Raw genomic sequence first — 27,072 nt, forward strand, 5'->3', positions numbered from 1 at the left:
GAAGTATTACCCAAGATACTTTGTGTTTAAAAATAAAGGGTAGATAGGGAGGGGAATTTTAAACCCCTAATATGGTGTATGAAATCTGGCTTACTGTGAGAGAGGCTTAAATAAAACTCAGCTCTAGTCTGATGCAAATTAAAGATGATATTTCTTATTTCTCTTTGGCCAAATAATGGTCAGAGAATGTTAACACTGGAACAGCTTCACTTTAAATGAAGAACAGAAAGTGGGCTGTTTTAACAAAAAGCACATCTGTGATTAATCATGCAATTCTCAGAGCATGCATTTTATTGATCATTGAGTTCATATGGGAATAGACAGCCTGAATTTTAATTTTAGTATTAGAGATATTAGTTGTGTGGGTCACCCAATATTCTGTAAAATTTTATATATTAAATATTCAATAGATTGTTTTGAGGAAAAGTCTATATTATCTTCCTAAATGTTGGCATTCAGATATTATACTTAATAAGATTACAGTCCTATGACAGTCTCTGTTTGGCACATATGTACTCTCAAGCCACCATCAATAAAGGTGAACTAAATGATGGGCCATTTGTCATCCAGTGATTTAGTGTATTGACTTCCTCAATGGTTCTGATTCTGAATGACACAAAACATCATGATATGCTAACAACAATTGGACATATTCTCTAAGATAGAGTAAAATATCTCTAGTTATGTTTTTTGGAAATTAAGTTAATTTGCAGTATATAGTACAAATATTCCATGTTGCCTTTTTCAAAAGCAGTAAGATAAGCTTTCAAAAGCAGTAAGATAAGGCTTCATTTAGTATGCTCATAAGAAAAAGCTATCATCTCTTTGAATGCCCTTGGTCATATTTTTAAATTGTGGAACAATGAATACCTTTTCTTACCATTTACAGTAAGAATAAATTCTCTTGTAGTCTTTCCTGCAATGTTGCTGGCAACACAGGTATAATTGGCTGTATCGCCCAGGTTGGCATTGTTGATTTGCAAGTATCTCCCTCCAGATAGGATTCGCACTCGAGGTGTTGCCTGGATTCAGCAAGTAAATAAATTTACCATTAAAATGTCAGGAAAAGAGAATAAATATTATTTCACAGCATCAAAAGTAAGTAAGTATAGTGAACTGTGGACCTGCTGTCTCTCAGCATGCTTTGTCTGCTCCTCCACCATTTTCGTAGTATCAAAAATCCCTGGGAACTGTTGTAATGAGTGACGTTAAGTCAAAGGAGCTGCTATCTGTCAGCATGCTTTGTCTGCTCCTCCACAGTTTTCATAGTATCAAAAATCCCCGGAAACTGTTTTAAGGAGTGAAGTTAAGTCAAAGGCAGAGGCAGTATGCCCAATTTCTCTGACAATAATGATCCATTCAAGAATGGGCAGGTGACTCAAGTCAGGCCTACCAGAGTCCTCCTCTAGACTCTGCTGGGAGTGTCGGAAAAAGGGTGTGCCCTTTTTTCCTAGAATCACAGGTTGTGAGGATGACCTAAGCCTAGTGGCAGCCTTATCATGTGGAAACAGCCTGTCCTGAATATAAGGCAATGAAGGTAGAGTTCATTCAGAGAAAGGAGAGATGCCTCATTATAGAGTTAGAGCCTCTGGAAATTCACCAATTATTGTAGCCAATAAATTTCCTTTTTGTTTTTCCTTTTCATTTAAGTTTGTTTGAATTTGAATTCTGTCACTTACAACTGAAATCTTGCTGACTAACTTTGGTTAACTTAGAGGAAAACACTGTACTCTAACATTTAAAAAAAATAAGTAAACTACCACAAATATTTCTTAAGAATTTATTTTGTAACTAGGCATAGACAAAAATTATGAAAATAGAGCACAATGAAACCTAATCTCTGCTATTAATTCTAATTGGAGAGCTACATATATAAACAAGTAATTTAAGGATAAAATATATGATCATAGTTATTAAAAAATTCCAGAGAGCAACAAAGATTGATATTCTCTCATTGTACCTAAGATGAAGCATTTCAGGAATAGCCCAAATAAGATTTCTCTACCATATGAGCTTGGTCCCAGATACATATCTCTTCCTAAGAAAACATTGTTCAAAGTAAAAATATGCAGTTCAGGTCCATTTATTTTAGAAGTTTGCACATTTTCTCTATTCCTTTCATTTCTATTGGGGCTATTAGTGATAAAATTATGTTACCTTTGATAAGAATAAGTGATTTCTTAAATATGTAGAGTAAGTTCTATAAAAAATATTTTATTTTTTAACTTTTACATGGGTATAGCAGAGTTTTAGGCTAATAAAAACTTCCAGAGTGATTTTTTTTTCTTAAGAGACAGATTCTTATTCTGTCACCCATGCCGCAGTAGTGGTGCTATCATAGTTTACTCTAATCTCAAAATTCTGGGCTCAAGCAATTCTCCCACATCACTCTCCTCAGTAGCTACAACTACAGATGTGCGCCACCATGCCCAGCTAATTTTTTTTTTAATACGGATGGGATCTTGCTACGTTGCCCAGGCTGGTCTTGAACCCCTGTCCTTAAGCAATCCTCCTGCCTTGGCCTTCCGAAGTGCTGGGATTACAGCATGAACCACCACACCTGGCTCAGAGTGATTCTTAAAATATTTTTCTTCCATGAATATCAGTACTTTCTGCTAACTTATTAAGCCTCATTAAATTTTCTCTGGTTTTGGCTGGGTGCAGTGGCTCATGCCGGTAATCCCAGCACTTTGGGAGGCAGAGGCGCATGGATCATGAGGTCAGGAGATTGAGACCATCCTGGCTAATATGGTGAAACCCCGTCTCTACTAAGAAATACAAAAAAGTAGCCGGGCGTGGTGGTGGGTGCCTGTAGTCCCAGCTACTTGGGAGGCTGAGGCAGGAGAATGGTGTGAACCCAGGAGGCGGAGCTTGCAGTGAGCCAAGATCACGCCACTGCACTCCAGCCTGGGTGACAGAGTGAGACTCCATTTCAAAAAAAAAAAAAAAAAAAAAAGAATTTTCTCTGGTTTTTCTTCCATAGACCACCTAAAATTCTTCCAAATTTGACTTGTCTGCTGATAGAACCTCATTCTTAGCTGATAATCTCACTTACTGTTCCACTGAGAAAATTAAAGCCCCACACCTGCAGTCCTCCCCTCCTCCCACCTTGGGTATGAATACGACCTTCTTTTCTATTTCCCCATCTCTGCAGAAAACGGACGACCCTTCTGGGCAAGGCTAACCTATTCAACTGTGTCCTGGGTCTCATACCTCCCCTATCCAACATAACTTGTTCTATAAACTGCTCTTTCTCCTCTGTCTTCAATCTCTTTCTTTCAGCATATACACATACAGAAATCTTTAAAGAACAGTTCATGCTTGTTTCTACTTCCTCTTCTTCCATTAACTTCCCAAACAACTGTAACCTGCCTTCTACTTTGATCACTCTTTGAAGAACCACTCCTCAGGTCTTTAATTACCTATACGTATTGCCAAAGCTAATGGATACAACTTTATTTGTACCTTCTGTGGCCTTTGTTAACCACCGTCCCCGCCACTTTTCCTTGGCTTTTAGTACACCGGTGTCTCCTACTTTTAATCCTGGCTCTGAGTCCTCCTTCTCAGTCTCATTCATCTTCTTTTTTTCCTATGTTCACCTCGTAATTGTTACTATTGCCTAAAGCTTTATTTTCACTCAACTGGGATTCTCATACTCTGCTTTCTAGTCAACCTCCTACAAACTTATGACTTCAACGAGGGGATTATACCATGATGATTACATCAAAGGCCGCTTTTTTTTTTTTTTAAGTAAATATGGACCATGAAACCAAAGGCTTTTTTTGATGAAATACGGGCCAATATTTTAAAATGATTTCTACAATCTCCTCTTGGAAAATACAGGGAATTCAAACTCAAAATGTCTAAACCTGAACTCATCTTTTTTTCATTTTTCATCATGAGTAAACTTACCCTTTCCTAGGATTGACATCACTTGGTCAACCTGGGATCAACCTAGACTTCTCCATCATCGACATTCACTCAGTTTTTACCTTTACACCTAATGGTCTGGAGTGAAATGCACACATGGGAGATCAGACTATGGAGGCAAAGTCCGAGCACGAAAGGGCTTGTGAGCTAAGTTGAGTGATTTAACCAGAATCCTGAAATCTATGGGGAACCATCAAAGATTTTAACCAAGTTCTATTTCAGGTATACCAAGCTACTTGCAGTTCTCAGAACAGCAGCCTTCCTTTTCTTGTAATAGCTTTGTACATGCCATTACCTGTGATTGGAATCACTTTCTTCTCTGGCCTCACCCAGTATATACTGATCCTTTAAAACTGAGCTCATCTTTTCTAAGAGGCTTCCATGGGCTGTTCCTTACCCTTTAGTCTGGGTTATTTGCTTCTCATCTCTGTTCCTACACATCCTTCGAATATACAATTTATTAGTGGTATCCATTCTATAATCTTTGACTAACCTGTCTTCTCAGATAGTGTGTGAGCTCTTTGAGGGTAAAGCCTATTTTCAGTAGCAATCATAGCACCTGGCATTCTAGTAGGCACACAATAAATAGAGAAACTGAAGTACTGGAGGGTTAAGTGATATGCATGATGATTTAGCATGTTAGTAACTCTCAGAATCTGGCCTCTCCATGTTTGGTGTTTGTGTGGTTTGGTGGTGGTGGTAGTCTTTATGTCTTAGGTGTTAGGGGACATAATCTCCTTTTATAATTAACTACTAGAAACAAAGTGTAGGTTACGATAAGAGGATGAGGAAGAACAAAGAAGAAAAAAATCACAAGGATAATCCAAAACATTCAAAGTCAAAGCTTTCAGTGGTCTCTAAAAGGCTGCCGAGGATCCTGGCCTTTGACATTCCATGACAGCAGGTAGGTATCATCTAAGCATGGCAAGCTTTAGACAGCCAGTAACTGGTTCTTCACGGATTCCAGTCTCAGATGCCTGGTATCTTTGGGGTCACTTGTGAGGTCCAAGCTTAGACAAGGGAAATTCAGTAAAAGAAGCATTCTCCCTAGAGACGTGGCAGTTATTTTTGAGACTTTGATGGTTTCTTCTCTCTTAAGAAATAGCTGAGTATTTCAAATCAGACTTTAATGCATGCGCGCTAGGAAATACATACTTTGGCAAATTTCCAGAGTGTCATGAATCTAGATACCTTTCTTTGACCCATGACCAACTATTAACTACCCCAGCAAAGGCAAATAATAAAGCTAATTTAAAAACCCTGTGCTTACTGCTGCAATGTTGAATAATTAGTAGCCTGATGTTACTTGGTTTTGTGTACCCAGCAAAGGTCCTAGAGCTGATTTTTTATTTTTTTAATCTCAAAAAGGAATTTGTGGAGATTATCAAAAAATTTACCTGTAACCGTTCTCCATTTCTGAGCCAAGTAATTACAGGTGGGGGCACTGCATCTGATTTGCATTCCAATGTCACTTGTCTGTTCCGCAACACAGTGATATCCTGGGGCTCATCAGTTCCAGCAATATTAGGAGGTACTGGATGTGAGAACAAATACAACGAAAGCGATCTGTATTATCATAGGTATCCAAAAAATATTGGTTCTGCTATATGAAATAATAGGAGGCATAAAATTAAAACATTACTCATTTAATTTATAGCCTAGATAACTACAAACAGTGGGAAGTTGTTTCTTTTTAACCTTATTTAGCAATTTCATGTACACTAAAGAAATCCTTCCAACAACTACATGCATGATAGAAGTAATATAATTACATTGTTTTCACCATTTGACTGTAAAGAAACGGAGGCACAAAGAAGGGATCCTTTGTCCAGGTTATACACTTGGTAATAATTTTCTCTGAACATAAGATTTAAAAATTACTAAATCAGGGAGTGCCCATCATAATATACAGAATGTATTTTTCATGTGAATCTTTTTTTTTTTTTTTTTTTACAGAATTTACATGTCAATTAATGGCAGGTTTAATGGGGATGATGGGGGCACTTAAATCCCAGACAGTTTGTGCTGCCTAGTCATTTAGGCTATGAAAATGAACCAAAGATCTTCTGTTAGTTTTTTAATTATTCCTCCCCATAAAGAATAATTCCTATTTCAATGTCAAAAGCATATTGGACGAGTCTAACTGGCCCAACTCTTCTAGGAAGTAATTTGACAATGAGTTTCAAAATCCTTAGAAGAGTGTGTTTGTATATGTGTGTGTGTGTGTGTGTAACCAAGAAAGTGCACTTACAGAAATTTCTCAAAATAGAGGGAATGGGCTAACATGTGCATGCAAAGTTATCCATAGCAGGGCTGTTTATGTTGGTAAAAATATAGAAATAGCCCAAACCTCCAAAAATATGGAGTAAAATGGGATATTATAGTCACTAAAAATATTTTTAAAATATATTTCTTGACATGAAAATGTTCACCAAACCATTGAGATAAAAGCAAGTTAAATTCTATAGGTACACTATATAAACATGCATTTTCTATCATCGTAGTTTTGTGACAAAACATTTATATGCAAAAAAGTCTTTGTGTGATGAGATTCTGGATTTTTAAATTTTCTTCATCATAGTTTATATTCTATTATTTTAAACCAATGAATACAAATTATTAATGCAGAAATTAATCACTCAAAAAAAATCCATGACTGCCCCCAAACAGCATTTGATTAGTCAAATATAAGAATCAGATTTGCACCCCGTCTCTACTAAAAATACAAAAAATTAGCCAGGCGTGGTGGCGGGCACCTGTAGTCCCAGCTACTTGGGAGGCTGAGGCAGGAGAATGGCGTGAACCCGGGAGGCAGAGCTTGCAGTGAGCCAAGATAGCGCCACTGCACTCCAGCCTGGGCGAAAGAGCGAGACTCCGTCTCAAAAAAAAAAAAGAATCAGATTTGCAAGATATATATTCCCTAACTTATAAACACATCTTGTGATGTGCTGTGGTGTTGTCCCAGGTTTTTCTAATTAGGTGCGTGTATGGTAGACTGTAGGACATTTTGCCAAATTTACCATGCACTCTCACTAGATATTCTTTATCATCATCTCCTGCAGGACTGGATGCCAGACATGTGTATCTTCCTGTATCCTCCACCTACAAAACCCAAATAATGAATTACATAATGTTAACATGTTAGTTTTTGTTATTAAAATAAATATCCACTAGAATGAATGTAAATAACCCCACACCAAAAGCAAGATAATTAAAGCAAACTGTTTAACACTATGATTAGCAATCTGATAGAAAGCATTGTTTGGTATCTACATTATATGCAAACCTATGTTTTAACAGGATTTTGGTATCGATGTAAGAATGTTTGTATATTAAGTATATTTAATGATATCTGAAAAGGCAGATATATATAGGACCTAGCACCATATGTGATAGGCTATATCCTCAATGTTAATTGAAGAAACAAATATTCATGGGTTTAAATTGCAGACTGAAAAGTTAAAACGAAGCCTTTCTCAAGAAAATAAGATGTTAAATAAGTAAAGAGATAAATAAAAAATCTGTTTATTAAAATCAAACACATATCTCATCTTGACTCTACCTTTGATATACATGGTGAAACAAAAGAGTTATATTATGTAATGTGTTGGAAATAGGGTCAGACTGACAGCAGGATCTATAATTATCTAACTAAAACCAAAATCATTACTTTAAAAATCGCCAAGCATGGTTTCCATGGAAAGTTAGTGTTCATTCATATGTTTGACATTGTGTAGACACAACCCATAATCATGTACATGTAGAGGGTACTCTGGAAAACAGATGCTCTTACTACTGTGAAAAATGTATTTTGGAAAAATAGAAAAATCCTGTTTTCATTTATTTTACTACTTGAACATTCCCAGAATATTGACATTTTAAAAACTCTTACATTCAAACTGACTTTAGAGGTTATGGAAACACTTTTTGGTAGGCTGCAAAAACTCCTTTCAAAAACAGTGAGACTAGAATGCTTGGAAAAATGCTTAAATATGATTTTAGAAGAACAACACTTACATCGTTATTCAATTAAGAATTTTAAAATGATGTGCCATTTCCTAAGAATAATTTCTGAATTTCTCATCATATCTTTAAAATCTCTAAAACTAACTCTTCTCTCCCAACTCTGTTCATTCACAGTTGATATCATCCCCCTCACTTGTCTGGACTCAGCCAAACTTGAACCATCATTCAGGACCATTCTTAAATGTTCCCTCTTCCACAAAATATTTCCTGACAACTTCTGCCCTTCTGGCTACCCACAGACATCACTTGTAGTTAGTTTCTAAAGTCTTGTTTTACTAATAGAATGTTAGAAAAATTATAGTTAAGCATGTATCTTTAGAGGAAGATTTTGCAGAGGTGGACATGCATTATGGCTCACAAAGAAAAGGAGGGTACAGTATATAAAGTTTTCCAAATCTATTAGTCATAGAGTGGTCCCCTCCCCTCTTGGGATAAATTACAGAACTAGTGTTTGATAAAAGATGTTTTAGGAAACTCTTGTCTATACCACACAATTTGCAATTTGCAAAGCATCCACATTCATAGTGTACCAGGCATAAGTAGATGTTGCAGATAAATACACGAAAAAACAAAGTTGAGATAAGCAAAATATAATGCAGTAAGTGTTACTACAGAAGTATATACAAATTGCTATGAAAACATAGAGGAGCAGAGTAACCAAAATCAGTTTGGGGGCTTGATCATATTTAATTTTCCACTTCCATATTGTTTTTAATTGTTCTATTATTGACTCATATCTAATTGTATCTTATGTATAGTCATTTTTCTCCCCTAGACATCTAGAAACTTCTTGAAGGCTGACACATGTCACATATCTTAGGTCTTATGGATTCTCCACAATAGCTAGAACACATGGGAAATCTGGCCATCATTTAACACTCTATGACAACTTCATCTTGTCTTCTTATAACCCGACTTTTTATTCTTGCCTTTAAGACCTACAGTAATGGCCTTAACTTCCCTTTCAAGCTTTGTCATTTTTTTTATATTCATGATTCTATTCCACATACTTTCCTCTCTCCATGCTATTCCTAATGTCACAAAATTCTTTTGCCTACTTTTTGTTTGTTGAAATTATATCATTCAAGAGTTTTGATTCAGTACATGGTTTTAGTTTAACCTGACTCTAAGTTACTGCAATGTTTGAAATGGAGAGAAAAAAGGGCAATGGAAGGTATGCACTCCAAGACACTAGAAATGCACTGTGCTGAGATGCACTGGCTAGGCTTCTGAATCAGACTAAGGATTGAGGCCTAGCTCTATCACTGAGCAACAATGAGTACTTGGCAGATAAGTACTTAATCTCTCTGCACCTAATTTTGGATTTGTGGGATAGACACATTGCCTCACAGAGTTGCCATGAGGGGAATGGGTGGGATAGATAGCCCAGAGATGTGAACACAACAGGACATAGTAGACAGTTTATAATCCTTAGGTCTCTTCTTCCACTTCCCTTTCTTCCATTCTCAGTGAAAAATGCAACAAAATATGATCAAATAATTTGTTATTCTACATTCAGAGGAATGATGATTATGGTAACAACAGGAACAGCAGGAACAATCCTAAGTCTTTTTTTCAAAGCATTTACTACATGCCTGTGGCACCAGTCTAAGCACATCATGTTGGATTATTTCTTTAAATCCCTCAGTGTATGAATGAGGCATGATTATTATTTTTATCCCCAGTTTACAAATGATGGCATTAGGGCTCAGATGCAGAATAATTGTAACATAAGGTTTGCCTTTATTAGTAGAAGATTGCTACAATAAGACATCCCAGACATACTTCTCTTTTAATATATTCACATTTCAGATCAATTTCCTTAAGTATAAACTAAACCAAGTCAATTTTATTAAACTGATCATTATTTGAAAAATTGTGTCTCTTCAGACTTCCATATCTGCTAGTTAATTTTGGAGATCAAAAGTGCTCTTTGAAGCCTTATATATGCATGTTGGATTGCTTTTTGCCAGTTCCATTAAGGGCTACATAGTATAAATTAAGAATTTTGGGAAATATACTAACACTTATAGCACTGTGAAAACTTGCAAAAGCTAATGGAAAGGTATCTTGCTTTCTTCAGAGTTTAATATGACACTGCTTTGTTTTCCTTCTAATCAAGTTACCCAATCATGCATATCATAGGACTAATGTATCCTGCTCAAGTTACACAGATCTGTGATATATAAGGATTCAAAGACATAATTTAACAAATCTCATATATTAGCAAGTGAGAAGTTTGACCTAACCTAAAATAATTCTATGAACTTTGACACTTACCTGAGCAGTAGAAATTTGAAGAACCTCTCCTCCCCCTAGAGTTTGCACTTGATCCGTCTGTGGAAGGGGCCGGCCATCTTTCATCCAGGTCATTTTAGGGGCTGGGATTCCAGAAGCAATGCAAGTGAGTTCAAGTGGGTTATTAACAATTACTGATATCTCTTCATGTTCTTCAGATCCATTAATGTGAGGTGGTTCTATTTAAAGAGAATCAAAAGTAATAACCCACAATTTCATAAAATACTGCTCGTTAGAAAAACTTGAAAATCCAACACAAATTCACGTTCACATGATAAAAATTGATTAGAACAAGGAAAGTGAAATAATTCCTAGATGTCATTACCATTTCTCATTGACACACTTTCAAAAGGGATGGATCATGCCTATAAGAGATAATGAAGTAAATGGCAATTCATTACCATGTAATTATAGAACAACAGTTCGAACTCAGTTAATTAGAACAGTCTTACTTGACTGAAATATTTGAAAACAATAAAAACCAAAGCCAGCTTGTACCACTTTTTTTTTTTAGAGGGACTTAGCATATTATTATGTTTTTGTATCTTTAAACACTAATAGTTTCTACAAAAGCAATGCGTGAATACTGTGGAATTTTGCTATCATCTTTTCCATGCAGAACATTGAGAGGAAACAATGACTAAGCAGAAGAAAAAATAGTTACATTTGGAGATAATTTCTGTATAAAACACATTTGTTATGTCTGGATTGGAGTAACTTCCTCTTTTGTTACTTATACTTCTAAAATTACCTTTCTCAAGAGAAGGTCAAACAATCTAAACACTGGGAAGAAACATTAAGGTTCTTTAGTCTAACTACTCCCAACTTTGGTAATTCCTTTAAAACACATTCCCCTTACGATGACCATTCGAGTTTTCTATGACACTTTCATAGTTCAAGTTTCCAGCTTACTATTTGACAAGGCAGCCCAAATAGCTGTTGGACAGTTCCAGGGGTTAGCAGGTTTGTTTTTCTTTCTTTTTTCTTTAATAAGGCACATAGTTTAGAATGGTGACTCATAGCAGAAGATCTGGAGTCTGAGTTTTAATGCTGGTGTCAACAATTATTAGTTTCATGGATTTGAGCAAATCTCTAAAAGGGGGATACCAACATTATTTACCTAATAGGATCAGTGTGTGGTGTCAGTGAGATACATTATACACTTTTTTGTGTGTTTCTGTATCTATTTTACAATTAAACGTTTTAAAAAGGTTACTACTACTACAGTGTTTACTGCAACTGTTGGTATTATTAAAATCTGCTTCCTAAAATTTCTACCATCTGTTAGTCTCTGTTTTCCTTCTGGAGAAAGATAATATACTAAGTCAGTTCTCCTTTTCAGATTATAATGAAGTCAGCATTTCTACACCACTGTCCCACATGACCTCTTTTTACTTCTATCTATCTTACATATTGCTGTCAAAATACATTTTCTGAAGTGCAGTTTAATATTAATCTAAGATTTTCTGCTTAAAAGATTTTAATGGCTCCATGTTGCTTACTGGATTAAATAAAAACTCATCATCGTTTCCAAGACTTCCACAATATGGTCTAGATCTATCTTTGTCATTATTTACTTTTAACATACTTATATGTAACCTAGACTTCAAATCCCTCAACAAGCTCAGTCCTTTCTTGCTCCTCATAGTCCTGCAACTGAGAATGTTGAAGTACCATTAAGGTTATATTGTCCTGAAGTTCATTTGTGAAAACCATAAATCATTTCTTGATTCTCTCAACTAATTATAAAATGTCTGTGCTTTTTCATTTTCGTATCATGTTGTTTGTACTACTCAAAACACTTATCTAATTCCTGGTTTGCCATAGTCAATTATTTACTCCTCTTACTTCTTGGTTATTTAGTATATGTCAATCACCATGAATACAAAGATTAATAAGGCATGCTTGCTGCCCCCACCCCAAAGTTTGTAATCACTGGATTTAAAATAGTAGCAGCAGTAACAGTATTAACATGCTCTTGAGTAGTTCAAACCCCAGACTGTCCAGATCTTACTTGTGTTAAGTGATTGTGAACTATTTTACTCTGTGTTTTGTCCATATGTCTTGTACTTCGGGCAGAGTAAGATACTCCAATAACTCCAGAATTTACATTTCCAGTCTAGACTCTCTTCTGAGCTCCAGATTCATAAATGCAATTATCAAATAAACATCTCCATTTGGATGTTTCAAAATCACTTAAAACTCAACATGTATTCAGACTGAACCTATTGCCTTATTTCTCAAAACCTGTTTTTTTTTTTCCAGTATTCTCTGCATCTAGGTGATGAATTTACCAATTAGTCACATAAGCCAGAAACTAAGAGTCATGCTTGATACCTTCTTCATCACTCCCTTGTGTCCCAATCTACAACCAAGTCCTAATACTTCCACTGTACTTATTTACAGAATACACCTTTTTCTCTTGTCTCCCTCACTCTAATTTGAGCTACAATACCATTTACTTAATGTTTTTTTTTTTTCTTCCTAGTTGTAGGTGCCTACCCAAAATTACTGATTTCTTTCTGATTAACAGACTCAAATTTTGTTGGGATTGTCAATGTGCTAAACAAACTACATTTCCTAGCTGCTTTAGCAGAAAGTAGATGGAGTGGACGGAGTGGTATATGACAATTCTGACCAATGAGATGTAGGTGGATGTGGTTTTGTGGGGCTTGTAAGAAAGTCTTAATTCTTTTCTAAAGGGGCAACGCTTTGCCCTTCCTAGTTTCCTGCTCTATTGTTGCATCTAGAACAGCATCTAGTTATGCTAGGGGTGAGCAAATACTGCATGATCACCAAACAACCGTGTTGTAAAGGTTCAAAAGAACTGAAAATATTTGAACTGCTGAACCAATCCAACAACTGCCTACCTCCAGCCGTCCCAGTGAGAAAACCAAAGGTACTTTGTTTAACCCACCATATTTCAACTCTGTAATTCACAGCCAAACACAATTCCTTATACTGGTCTCTCAGAATCCATTCTTGTCCTGGTCCAAGTAGCCTTGCATTTTATAGCCAGAGTGCTCTTCTCAAACTGTAGTTCTATTTGTTATTCCATTTTTAGAACTTTCAATGATTTCTCATTGTTACAGGACAAAAAGCAGACTTCTTAATATGGTCAAAAAAGTGCTCTATGACCTGGCCCTGTGATAACCCCCTATTTTGTAATATGTTCTCCCTTGTTTTCAGTAGTCTAGCCACACTGGACTTTTCAGAACCACTAATATACCATGATACCTCCCACCACATGGATAGAATTAAATAAAGACTATTTCCCCAAGTTAAGATGTTTGCATTCTGAGTGGTAGCACTGCTTCAAGTGAAGAACTTTTCAGAGTTTAATGGAATTAATTTTCAACATATGCTGAAATGCTAAGACTTCTCATCTTCTAAGCCAGTTTTCAAATCTGTTTTGAGAAATTATTATTCTTATAAACTCTTCAACTTCATAAAAGGCAGGCTTTTCTTTAAGAATTCCACTAAGAATATCATTGTTGTTTTTCTCCTTCATTTTCTTCATCCAGAAATGCACCAGTCTGTGATTCTGCTCCTGGGTTCTTTCTCCCCCCTCTCCCCCTCCCCCTGCCACATGCTAGACCATGCCCCTGCATTTACAGGCTGTATGAATACAGCAGCCTCTTCAATTCATTTTTCACTCTGTCACTCTGTCAGAGGGACTTTTTGGAAACGAAATCTGGCTGTAACATATTTCTCCTTAAGATTCTTCCATTGCCTTGGTAATGAGGTCCAAACTTCCTCAAAGTTCTCAGAGCTTTGCATAGTTTGGCCTCTGCCCATATATAGCTCTTGTCTTGTCTCTTGCTACTCTTCCTCTTACACTCAGTTTCAGGGAGTGCAAATTGACAATTCAAATTGTATTATCTCTAAGTGAGAAATGTATATCAAATTCCCCACTCATTTCTACAGTCCTGCTCTTCAGGGCTCAGATTTTTGCTTGAGGAGATCAAATCTGAAATTTACCATCCCACAGAATGTTGTTTTATCCATATAATCCTCATTACACTGAGAAGTAATTACTTCTTTAGTATCTGTGTCTTCCACAGATGCAGGAAGTTGAGGGCTGAGATCATATCTTTCTTAGTGATGCATTTTCATGTTTGCCACACCATACATGTTCATAATTATAGTTAAATGATGGCTAGAAACATACCTGTCACATAACGTATATTCAATAATTAATACTTGATATGTGAATAATGAATGTACAGGATCACATTATGTCATCTCCTCTTGCTCCTCACGTTCTGTCAATTGATGTACAGGAATTTGCTACCCAACCCCACCCTGCACCTCCCAGACACACAGTTTTTCTTTTCTCATTGACACATAATTATTATGCTTGTTTAGGGAGTACAATGTGATGTTTCTATACATGTATACATTGTGTAATTATCAAATCAGGGTAATTAGCATTTCCGTCACTTCAAGCATTTATCAGTTCTTTGTGGTGAAAGCATTGAAATTCCTCTCTACTAGCTATTCTGAGATATACAATAGTATATTATTAACTATAGTCACTCTACTGTGCAATAGAACACCAGAACTCATTCTTCCTTTCTAATTGTAACTTTGTACCCATTGACCTACTCCCCCTTGTCTTCCTTGTCTTTGGTAACCACTGTCCTATTCACTATTTCTATGAGATCAACTTTTTAAAATTTCACATGAATGAAATCATATGGTATTTTATTTCTGTGCCTGGCTAATTTCACATAGTTTAATGTTCTCCAGGTTCATCCATGTTGTCATAAATGGCAGAATTTCATTCTTTTTTATGGCTGAATAGTACTGCATCGTGTATATCTACTACATTGTCTTTATTCATTCATTCATTGTTGAACATTTAGGTTGATTACATATCTTGTCTGTTGTGAATAGTGCTGCGATAAACATGGATTTATTTGACATACTGAGTTCATTTCCTTTGGATATATATCCAGTAGTGGGATTTCTAAACCATATGGTAGTTCTATTTTTAATGTTTTTAGGAACCTCTGTTTTCATAATGGCTATATTAACTTACAATCCCACCAACAGTGTGCAAGTGTTCCCTTTTCTCCACATCCTTGCCGACTCTTGTTATCTCTTATCTTTTTGGTCATACCCATCCTCACTAGAGTGAGGTGCTATCTCATTGTGGTTTTGATTTGCCTTTGTTTGATGATGAGTAATGTTGAGGCTTTTTTTCATATACCTCTTGGCCATTTACATGTCATCTTTTGAGAAATGTCTGGTAAGGTTTTTGTCCATTTTAAAATTGTGCTCTTTGTTTTTTTTTGCTACAAAGTTCCTTATATATATTGGATATTAACCACTTAGAGATATAGTTTGAAATATCTTCTCCCATTCTGTAGGTTGTCTCTTCACTTTGTTGAATGTTTCCTTAGCTGTGCAGAAGCTTTTTGTTTGATATAATACCATTTGTGTATTTTTGCTTTTGTTGCTCATGCTTTTGAGGTCTTATCCAGAAAAATTCTTGCCTAGTCCAATATCATGAAGTGTTTCCTCTGTGTTTTCTTCTAGTAGTTTCGTAGTTTGGGATCTTACATGTAACTCTTTAATCCATTTTGAGTTGATTTTTGTATACAGTGAAAGATAGAGGTCTAGTGTCATATTTCTGCATGTGGACATCCCAATTTTCCCAGCACCATTTATTGAAGAGACTATCCTTTCCCCAGTATGTGTTCTTGGGACCTTTGTCAAAAATCAGGTGGCTGTAGATGCATGAATTTATTTCTGAGCTCCTTATTCTGTTCAATTGGTCTATGTGTCTGTTTTTATGCCAATAGCGTGCTGTTTTGATTAATACAGCTTTGTAGTATTTTTAAGTCAGGTAGTCTGCTGTCTTCAGCTTTGTTCTTTTTACTCAAGATTGCTTTGGTTATTTGGAGTCTTTTGTGGTTCCATACAAATTTTAGACTTTTTTTTCCTAATTCAGTGAAGAATGCCAATGGTATTTTCATAGAAATTGCATTGAATCTGATTGTTTTTGGACTATAGCCATTTTAATAGTATTAATTCTTCCAGTCCATAAATATGAAATCTCTTTCCATTTATTTGTTTCCTTTCCATTTCTTTCACTGATGTTTAAATTTATTCTTACATATCTTTTTTTTATTTTTTTGGATAGCTATTGTACCTCAGTATCTGCAGAGGATTGGTTCCAGACCCTCTGTGAATACCAAAATCTGCAGATTCTCAAGCCCGGCAGTAGGCCTTGAGAAACCTATGGATACACAGTTGGCCCTCGGTATCTGCAGATTCCACATCCAATGAATATTATATTTTTGATATGCAGTTGTTTGAATCCACAGATGTGGAACCGATGGATATGAAGGGCTGACAGTAAATGGGATTATTTTCTTGATTTCTTTTTCAGATAATTTGCTGTTGGCAAATAGAAATGCTACTGATTTTTGTACAGTGATTTTTAAGTCACAACTTTACTGAATTTGTTTATCATTTCTAAGAGTTTTCTGGTGGAGTCTTTAGAGGTTTTCTATATATCAGATTATGCTGTCTGCAAACAGAACATTTGACTTCCTCCTTTCGAATTTGGATGTCTTTTATTTTTTTGCCTGGTTGCTCTAGCTAGGACTTCAATACTATGTCTAATAGAAGTAGAGAAAGTGGGCATCCTTATCTTCTGCTAGACCTTGTAGGAAAGGCTTTCAACTTTTTCCTGTTTAGTGTGATGTTAGCTGTGGATTTATCATAAATAGTCTTTATTGCATTGAGGTATGTATCTTCTATCCCTAATTTGTTGAGGGTTTTTCTCATGAAAGAATGTTGAATTTCATCAAATGCTTTTTTCATATCTATTGAAATGATCATATGATTTTTGTCGTATCTGTTAATGTGATGTATCACATTTATTGATTGTGTATGTTAAAACATCCTTGCATCCCTGGAATGCAAACCACTTGATCAGAGTGAATGATCTTTTCAATATACTGTCGAATTTGGTTTGCTAGTATTTTGTTGAGCATTTTTGCAACTATGTTGATAAGGGATATTGGGTTGTAGTTTTCTTTTGCCCCTAAATATCCTGGAGAACTTCCTTTACTACTGGCCTCCAGTCTGTGGAAGTCACATCTACTCCAGAGAACCATACTTCATGTATTTAGATATTGTTCTGCTTCACTCTACAGAAGAAACTCCCTTGAATCTACCTGGAAAGTAACTAGTTTGGTTCAATTTAATCCAACAAATAACACATTAACAGTCTCTAGTGTATTAAATGTCATGCTAAGCACTGGGAATGCAGGAATAAGTAAGAAGACATCTGCCCTCATAAAGCTTAACTAGGGATGAAGCAGAATTTTAGGGTTACATAAATAAATTTTAATAGGTGCTCTGAGAAAGATTATAACACACTCTGAAACATATGCTAACTTCTACCTAACCAAGACTCTTGCCAAAATTATTTTTGCTCTTCTCCATAGGGTGTACTTTCTGCTATGTAAGGAGCATGGGGTCTCACTTACTTCACAGTGACAAAAACAAGCAAAACGCCAAAAGTTCTTGGTTATTGAAATACTTCATTTCATTATCTTACTTTCTCTTCCAAGGTTAGCATTTTTTACTTCAAGGAAAAGAAGTGTTTTCTCTTTAAACTGTTGCATTTAGAACATTGGAATACATATTTTAAGTATTTACTTTAAATGCACACAAGAATAAATAGAACTAGACTATTTGAAATGATTATTCCAGCTATAATCTACAGATTGGATCATTTAAAGACAGGGATAACATATAATAGTATACATGTTATGCTTTTTAATCAAATTTCTATAATTGGATGTGTTTTCAATTCTTGGCAAAAGTTTAAAAGCTACTTCTCAATTGGTTATAAGATTTTATCAATGAATAATGTTTTATAAGCTGGAGTTTTCATCTTTTCAGACAGATAAAAAATACAATTTAAATTTAACATGCTTCAGATGAGAGTAAGCCAAGGTGAATTATAAAAAAATAAAAATGCAATACATTTTTTTAAAAAAATTACCTCACAGCAACGGATTCTCAGAATTATACTTATTTACTAAACGTTCACTATCATTTACTTTCCAATTATTCTATATTTACCACAATGTTTACATACCTAGGACCTTGAGGATAAAGTGCTTGCTGACTTCTCCAGCTTCATTTGAGGCAATGCAGGTGTACTTTCCCGAATCTTCAGTCTCTGCTTTGAGGAGCTGCAGGACCATTCCATGGGTGCTGACTGTGAGATGGGCATCAAGCCCCAGTGGCTGGCCATCTCTAAGCCAGGCCATACTGGGAGCTGGGGTTCCATCAGTAATGCATGCCATAGAGGTGGAACTGCCTTTGAGAATTGTGATTTCCTCTGTCCCCATTGAATTGTCCATATTTGGTGGTGCTACATAGAAAACAACATGGGCAAAATTTGGATGTCTATTGTAATTTGAGATCAATTTAAATTAAAACATTTGAATGATTCTATAATGTTTCTGTGGTTGATAAAATATATACTTTAAAATTGTGTATAATAACTAAGGACTTTACAATAAAAATATTTATTAGGAATGCTAATTATTAATCTTCCAAATATTGGCAATGCAACAAAAATTGTTTTCTTACAGAACACACAATGTGTTTTAAATTTTGGTGATTTTTCAACTTCTTCGGTCCATCCCTTTAATTTGTTGTAATGTAGATAATAGTTTTAGTAGTATTATTTTAACTACTATATACAGTATAAATAATATCAAGTTATAGAGTAAGTCATTTGTAGATTATAATAAAGCATTACTTAACTGAGGTGTTCTTGGGGATTGAGAAATGTGGATCAGCAAACTTCAATATTTCCGAAATGGAAGGTATTGAGTTCTCTCCATATATACGCATACACACACATGCATATATGCACATGCATCCATTCATAGTTCGAATACTCTAAACAAGCTGCTAATATTGTTAGAAAAGTTTTGACTTTTTCTTTACATGAAAAGACTGGTCTTGTGTCTGGATTGAAATCCTATTTTTAAAAATTAGATTTGATTTAGTGCAAGTTTCTAGATCAGTAGAGTATTTTGATAAACAGACAGTATGGTCCAATAATATGGACCCCTTGGAAGAAAATACATCCTCTAGTCAGTAAGATCCTATTTCACTAATCCTTTTTGATAAAGTCAGATTTCTAAATCTCTGAGGAAGTCAGTTTCTAAAGATAAGTCTGTTGCTTAATACTTGACATAGTAAAGTAATAGGGTCATTTCTGTGACACATACCAAACACTTGAAGATTGTAATGCTTATTATCCACCCCAGCTCTGTTGGAGGCCACACAAGTATACACAGCGACATCAGACACCTGAGCTCTCACAATCCTGAGAAACAATTCGATCCACATTTCATCACTTGATCCCATGCAACAAGTACACATAAAATAATTATGATTTATAAATAGGCTATAGGTGGTGATTTATGTTGGGGAATTTTAATTATGAAGCTTATAGCCATCCATCACAAAATATAGGGGCCTCAAATGCAATTTATTCTACAAAGCTGATTAGGCAGTGACAATAAATCATTGAAAATATAGCACAATTTAAGAGGTGAATATTTTTCACATATATATTAATAGAGAATGCTGCTAACATGAAAATCATATTATCATAGTAGGCATCTTCCTACTACCTTGCCACATAAAGTTTTAGCTAAAACAGTAATTCCCGGAAATACATATGTGATAACAAACCTGTCTATAAAAGACCATTTTACAAATTTACTAAAAAATGAAAGCACTTAAATAAGGATAAAAAATCATTTCAATTGTATATTTGTTGTCCTTCCTCTACTAAAAATACACTTAAAGGGAAAAAAACTGTAAAGGCTTAGAAAAAAACATTTCTTCAACACTGTTTAAATGAAGGAAAAGTCTACAATCACAGTTACTTCATCTGTTTAGGAAATCAGACACAATAAAAGCTGACCTGATAACTTGTCCTGCTGCCAGTAACCGGATATGGGAGGAGAGAGGCAGAGGAAGTCCATTCTTTAGCCAGTTTATCTGTGGTGGAGGCGTCCCTGTGGCTCTGCATTCAATATTTATTGAAGTATCCACTAAAGTCATTAGTTTCTCTGCTTCGTCTTTATTACCCCTAATTGTAGGTGTAACTATGTCGTGCAGAAAGTGAGAGAGAGGGAAGAGGGATGTATTACTAGTTCAAATAATTTCTACTACAATTGCTCTCATTTCAAAATTGTAACCCAAAAGGAAATAGTGGTGGCATCAAATTTAAAACTAAATGCTCCAGACACCTGCTGCTGGGCCTTCACTTCTACTGGTAGATTCTTAAGGCAGCATCATCAAAAGAGTGGGAGAGATTTCATATTTACCATAGACATTCAAGTTAAAAATTCGGTCTTCTTCTCCAGCGGGATTAGTAGCAACACATGTGTATTTCCCTGTGTCAGATGTAAGAGCTCCATAAATGTTTAATATGCTGCCATTTGCACTCACTCTATGGAAAAGATCATAACAGAGGGGCTGAGATGAGTTTGAATCTATTTCACTAAGTACATGAAAACCTATTAAAATCCGTTACTGAAAGTGATGGAAAATTCAAGCAACCAACTGAAATTCTACAGTAGTGAGTCTCATATCCACCACCTCCTTATGAGAAAAAAAGGAAATGAACAAAATCAGGAATACTTCTCTATTCAAATCATAGACAAAGACATGATTTTCTCTGAGATAGAATACTATATTCTTAGTTATCAATATAAGGTTTGAATTAAATGCATGTTATACAAAATTCTGGCATGAAAATTGAAGACTGTTACAATGAGAAATTGAAAAAATTACACATAAAAATCTAGTTATAAACAACTTAATACCTTAATAAAAACACAATAGGATCATTTAAATTGTGACAACAATTTGGTATCATATGTGGCTATATTTTGCAAATATTTTTTCTACAAATTGCTAAATAAAGCTTTTCTTTTGAATTACATAATAGTAAAAGATAAATATACAATAAGATCATTAAAGATCTGTAAGCTAAGATTATTTCATTACTGGTTGTCTGCACACACCATTAATTACAAATCAAAATTTCCTGTGTTTTTTGTAGAGATTAAATTGCCATCTATAGTTACTTGTACAATAGTGGTTTCATTAGAATTACCCTGTGTCAAAAGTAAAAGCTCCATTTCTATTATATCTTGTTATTAAATGTTTATTGAGAGTTATATTATTATCTGGGATACAGTCAATATTTTTTCTTTTTCAAAATAAAATTTTTTTATTTCCATGAGTTTAATTAAATTAATAAGCAAAAAGCAAGTTGCCATGATCAAACAAAAGTAGTACACTGACTTTGGAAAAACTATTGTAGTTGATTGACAAACTGTTCTACCTACAAATCTATACATATTATGGAATGAATGAATAATAAAGATACAAGAATAAGTAAATTTAGAATGTTAATGTAGGAGAAGGGATGATAGACTCCAAATTCCTAGCTACAAATACTATCTTATATAAAAGATATCATATATAAAAGATCTTATCTTTATAGCCCATATAAAATCTTTAGGTACCATCAAATATGTAGTACTTGGTCTGGAATATGGCAAATACCAGCTGATTTAACAAAAGTAATTAAATACTTGTTATTTACTCAAAAATGTTCACACCAGACAGATAAAACTTAAAATGTATCCTCTAAAAGACTAGAAATTTTAATACACAATGAATACAAAGAAAATAACATTTATCTCTTTAAGTTATATATATGTTCAATTTATTGACCAGCAAATATACTCCAAACCCTTAAATTTACATATTGGTCCAAAATGTTAAAGTTTACAATACATGTAGTTAATGCCTACTTATGCATATAATTAATCTGGCATGTGTAGGTAATGGGATTTTGTGATGAAGTAACGTAATCTAGTACAATATCAAATTCCGGATTGTCCTTCCAAAGGAATTTGTTGTTGAAAGTAGTACGAGGTCTTTACCACATTAGTATTCCATCTCTATGTGGTTTGTGGCATGGGTAACAAGTGCCAGCTGAAAATGGGATTTGGACAAACCATTATGAGAGTTACGACATTATTGTATCTTTTCTCAAAATGAGCCAATCGGGATAGCATGCCCATCTCTATGTGGTTTGTTGCATGGGTAACAAGTGTCAGCTGAAAATGGCATCTGAACAAACCACTATAACAGTTATCACATTATTGTATCTTTTCTCAAAAGGAGCCAATTAGTATAGCATGTACACAGTTTGGTGGTTTCAGCATACAAAATCATATCTAGAATTTTTGATGAATCATGTGTGAGATAAAGTTGGTTTGGCATTTGCAGGAAAGAACTAACTATTTTTATGGCATGGGCTTTAGTATAACCATTCTGAAATTACAAGAATAAAATCACCAATGGTTCACATTACAGTTAATGAGTTAAAGTTAGTTAATGAGTTAATTAACATTACAGAGTTAATGGATAAGAAACATACACAATTCTGAGTGATTCTCTAAGGAGAATGTCTATGTCCAGTTCTCAAAAAAAGCTTTTTGTTTCCTTGTGAATATAATGATAGCTAAGTTCCAATGGGATGGAATTTGGTAATATTATTCATGTGAAATTTGAAGCATAAAGCATTGTAGAAGGCCTTACAATTTATAATGGAAAGATTATTTTTAAACATACCGGATTCTTTCTGTTTCACCACTAGCTATGGGCTTTCCATCTTTAAGCCATTGAATAAGTGGAGTAGGAATGCCATTTGCATTGCAGACCAGCTCAACATTTTCTCCTAGAAGGACACTGACATCACTTGGAATTTCAGCACCAGAAACACTTGGAGGAACTTTGGAGAAATAATTAGGAATTTCATTAACAAGACACAAGATATAAATTCTAATAAATGTAACAGAGTCATAAAACAATATGACATTTCTAGTTCATATTCTTTGTAGATTATGGTTCAAGGTCAAACTATTATCTTCATTAATTACTTTTAAATGATGAAGATAAAGGAACACTTCAATATTTCTGGTGTATTTGTAAGTTGATATAATTATTTAGTCATGGGGCTAGTGATAGAGCTACCTCATGATCACCCTTTCTGGCCAAATTAAATCACTCTTAGATTAAATCCTCAATGGATAGTACAGTTAACGAACCACAGGCACATAGGTAAGGCAGCTGTGCATTTTTTGGTGTTTTTCTTTTGCTCTTAATTCACTAGACTTATAGACTCTGTCTTATAAAATCTTGGCATAAAGGTCTGAGGAAAGTATCTAAGTTGGTTATTTCTTTCTCCATTATTCAATTTAATTATTATTTATTTTGAACAATGGATAGGTTTATTGTAGTTCTGAAGAGCCAATAGTTTCTATTCTCTTTTTCTAGCCATCTTTGGTTTCCACTTTGATTTCACTGAGAAATATTGTGTAATAAAAATACTGCCAATGGTATCAGATATAAACATGTTTGAATTCCTATTCTATATGATCATAGTGATGTGCGGAAGGTAGTTCACACCAGGTCACAAAAGCCAATTTTGTACATGTTTTCCCCACTCCATGTTCAGTAACATCCCTTTAGTAGGTTGAAATCTTGTATATATTAGATCATGGTGGGAATATTTACACCATGGAGACTGGCAAACAATTGGCTACAAATCACGGTCATTTTGTCTGTAGAGAAAATTCTTAAACATTCACCAGCACATCACTGAATAATCTCTATAAATCTAATTTTAGTCATTCAGAAAATAGTAATTTTACCACATTTGCAGAATTTAGAGTACTAAAGAAGTTGAGTCAATAAGAACATTAGTAATAAGAGACATCCTACAATGAGTATCTAATATATGACAAGCACTGGACTAGGTCCTATATGCATATACTATTTCTAGTTCTAAGACATAATAAAGCATATAAAAATCTGGTAAAATGTTTAGTCCTACAACATATCTCATGATTAGCATCTGTTATTATTAATGCATTAGACATAATTCAATATGCAACTTCTGACATTGACTCTCTGACTAGCTGTTTTTCCTTTAGCTTCTGAAATCCCAAAGCATCACTAATCATCACAGAGAGACCACTGATCCCTGTGAACTTAATTCTTCTAATTGCATTTTTTTGGAGTTAGCTTTAGCAGAGCACACAACAGATACATAATATTCATAATAGAATTCATAATTTATGAGAAATTCTTTCCCTAATAACTATAAGATTGGAAGAAAAAGTATTTCAACTTAGTTTCAAGTTAGACTTTCATTTCAGTTTCGGTACTGAGCCAAATGTAATAATCAGAGGTTTACTGAAAATCAAAAGAAAACCAGTTGTCCCTGAAATGCTTAATACTATGTTGGAACATAGTAGGCATTAATGAAATATTTGATGAATTGCTCTTTATTATCATCTTAAAATAGTATAAGATTCATCATTCATTAAAATTTACCTAATCTACCTGTGGTCAGATCATAGTACAACTTCTTTGTGAATTAAACCTTATCTATACAAATAAGAACAGATCTGTAGGCTTACCATCAAAATAAATTATACCAGTTTAAAATAAGTATAACTCCATAGAATATATACTATAGAAAGATAATAATGGAAGTGGAAATGGAAAATTGGAAAAAGTAAAGATTACCAAATTTCCACTATTCTTTTTTCCACATTTATGTCCATTTCCATGAAAACAGAATCTACTGGTAAATACAAGACAGAAAACTGATGATAGTTTTTGATGATCTAAAGATATGTTGAATCTATTACCACTGATCCCTTTAAATGTAGATTATTTTGTACTATAAATGGAATAACAAAGAAATTGAAGATAGATCATAGTGGACAAGACATACCTTGAATTGAAAGAAAGTAATATTTCTGGGCTTTTCCCTCCATATTTGAAGCAATACATGTATAGTTTCCACTATCTGAACGCTGAGACCGGGCAATCTGGAGTTTGCTACCTCCGGACAAAATATGAACTTCTAGTGAGTCAGAATTTTCTAGAGGTAGAAACAAAGCACAATAAAACATAAAAAATCCTTTAAACTTTAACATCTCTAAAATTCATGATAAAATGTCTTGCTTTATGTGATAAATGTATTTCTTAAAGGTTCTCCATTTTCTTTCTAAAAAAAAGAAAAAATTCTTTTTAAAATGACTAATCATTTTACAATGAGTCTATTTTGTAAATTTGTATTTCAGTGCGTTAGCATTCTTGAACTAAACACCCCTATGAGTATGGTACTTAAAATGTGCTAGTTTAAAAGTCTAGTGAATTAAGAGCAAAAGAAAACACACACACACACACACAAATGCACGGTTGCCTTACCTATGCGCTTGTGATTCTTTAACCATGCTATCGTGGGAGGTGGGATCCCAGTGGCATCACATGTTAATGTCACAGGATTGCTGATCGTCTCCACAATCACTTCTCTTTCAGATCCTTCAATACTGGGTGGCACTATAAAAAACAAACAAACAAACAAAAACAGAAGAAAATCATTTGTCCTCATTAAGCTAATTTGGAACACTTTTTTTCATTTGCATATCTGGGGGAAAAAGAGTTGTATTACAGGCAAATGCTCACCATATACATTGAGGTGGAAATTTTTATCATCCCGTCCTGCTACATTTATAGCTCTACATACATACTGGCCTGTGTCAGATACCTAAAAGAAAAAGATACTATTGTATGTGCTCCATTAAGTTATAGATGACCAATCATACTGTTCGAGTTTAGATTAACTCATCAGTCATCTGTATGCTCAATACCCCAGTTCTAATTGCCTTCTGCAATCTTGCTATTTTTTATAAAAATAGTCAATGGCATTGGCTATGTATTTTTTTAATGAAAATCATTTTTCACTGTAGTAAAAGGGAATATGCAACTTCCAAGCATCTTTTCCACCGCCCCACCAAGGTGTCATGACACTCAAACAAGAATAAAAGATGCACCTCAGCTTTCTTAATGTGTAGCATTTGTCCATCAGCTAAAATCTCCACATGAGTAGACTCTGTTATCATCCGCCCATTCTTATACCAAGTGATGACTGGAGGTGGGACAGCATTCGACTCACACTCCAAAGACACAGAAGTTCCCTCTCTTACATTAACTACAGAAAGAGATTCACCGTCATGGTCTTTAATGCTTGGGGGCACTGAGGGAAGAAAATAACAGAAGGATTTTTTTTTTCATTAAGGTGCTCAGAAAATATTGAATACCAGTTTTAAAATAAAAGAATTTTATGAAGAGAGTAAAAACAAACCATAAACAGTCAGGGAATACTTTTTCTTGCTTTCGCCAGCTTGATTGATAGCTATACAAGTGTATTCACCACCATCTGATACCTTGGCCCGAATAATCTGTAGAGTTCGACCACCTGTAGGTAAATAGAATGCAAATTGTAGAGTGGTATACAGGTTGTTCTAACAACTATTTTACCAATCAAATAAATAGCAACATATATCCTTCCCCTTAGAGTAAAATTTATAGAGAAGCCTTCCTATTTAAAATAAAATAATTGGATCAGTTTTCTTTGATCTTTCCTTTATTATTCACCTAGTTCCTTATAAAGGAAGAGATTCATAGAATTTTTCTCTCCAGCATCCAAACATGGACAGTAAAACTGTTTGATACAGGCTCTGGTGAGCAAATAGTAATGTACTATGGTCAAAATATGTTAAGTGTTTTCTGGGTTTAAATTTCCCACAATGCCGAGGTGTCCTATCTATCTATCATCTATCTATCTATCTATCTATCTATCTATCTATCTATCTATCTATC

The 27,072-nt window shown here is 34.6% G+C and overlaps 1 protein-coding gene across 1 annotated transcript in view; it reads right to left on the reverse strand.

The window, feature by feature from the left end:
- The window catches only part of HMCN1 (hemicentin 1), a 443,754-nt gene that overhangs the window by 71,271 nt on the left and 345,411 nt on the right, over nucleotides 1-27,072 (reverse strand). The window contains exons 59-72 of the mRNA XM_032137046.1: nucleotides 26,555-26,668; nucleotides 26,244-26,446; nucleotides 25,876-25,957; nucleotides 25,618-25,749; nucleotides 25,139-25,288; nucleotides 22,966-23,125; nucleotides 20,640-20,764; nucleotides 20,234-20,417; nucleotides 19,530-19,627; nucleotides 18,380-18,658; nucleotides 10,237-10,433; nucleotides 6,951-7,032; nucleotides 5,328-5,464; nucleotides 881-1,022 (exon numbers count right to left, since the gene is read on the reverse strand). Coding sequence (XP_031992937.1) covers nucleotides 881-1,022; nucleotides 5,328-5,464; nucleotides 6,951-7,032; nucleotides 10,237-10,433; nucleotides 18,380-18,658; nucleotides 19,530-19,627; nucleotides 20,234-20,417; nucleotides 20,640-20,764; nucleotides 22,966-23,125; nucleotides 25,139-25,288; nucleotides 25,618-25,749; nucleotides 25,876-25,957; nucleotides 26,244-26,446; nucleotides 26,555-26,668 — 2,085 coding nt within the window. The remainder of the gene's footprint in view (nucleotides 1-880; nucleotides 1,023-5,327; nucleotides 5,465-6,950; nucleotides 7,033-10,236; nucleotides 10,434-18,379; nucleotides 18,659-19,529; nucleotides 19,628-20,233; nucleotides 20,418-20,639; nucleotides 20,765-22,965; nucleotides 23,126-25,138; nucleotides 25,289-25,617; nucleotides 25,750-25,875; nucleotides 25,958-26,243; nucleotides 26,447-26,554; nucleotides 26,669-27,072) is intronic.

Source organism: Hylobates moloch, unplaced genomic scaffold (genome assembly GCF_009828535.3).
Source record: "Hylobates moloch isolate HMO894 unplaced genomic scaffold, HMol_V3 SCAFFOLD_18, whole genome shotgun sequence".
Classification (NCBI taxonomy): domain Eukaryota; kingdom Metazoa; phylum Chordata; class Mammalia; order Primates; family Hylobatidae; genus Hylobates; species Hylobates moloch.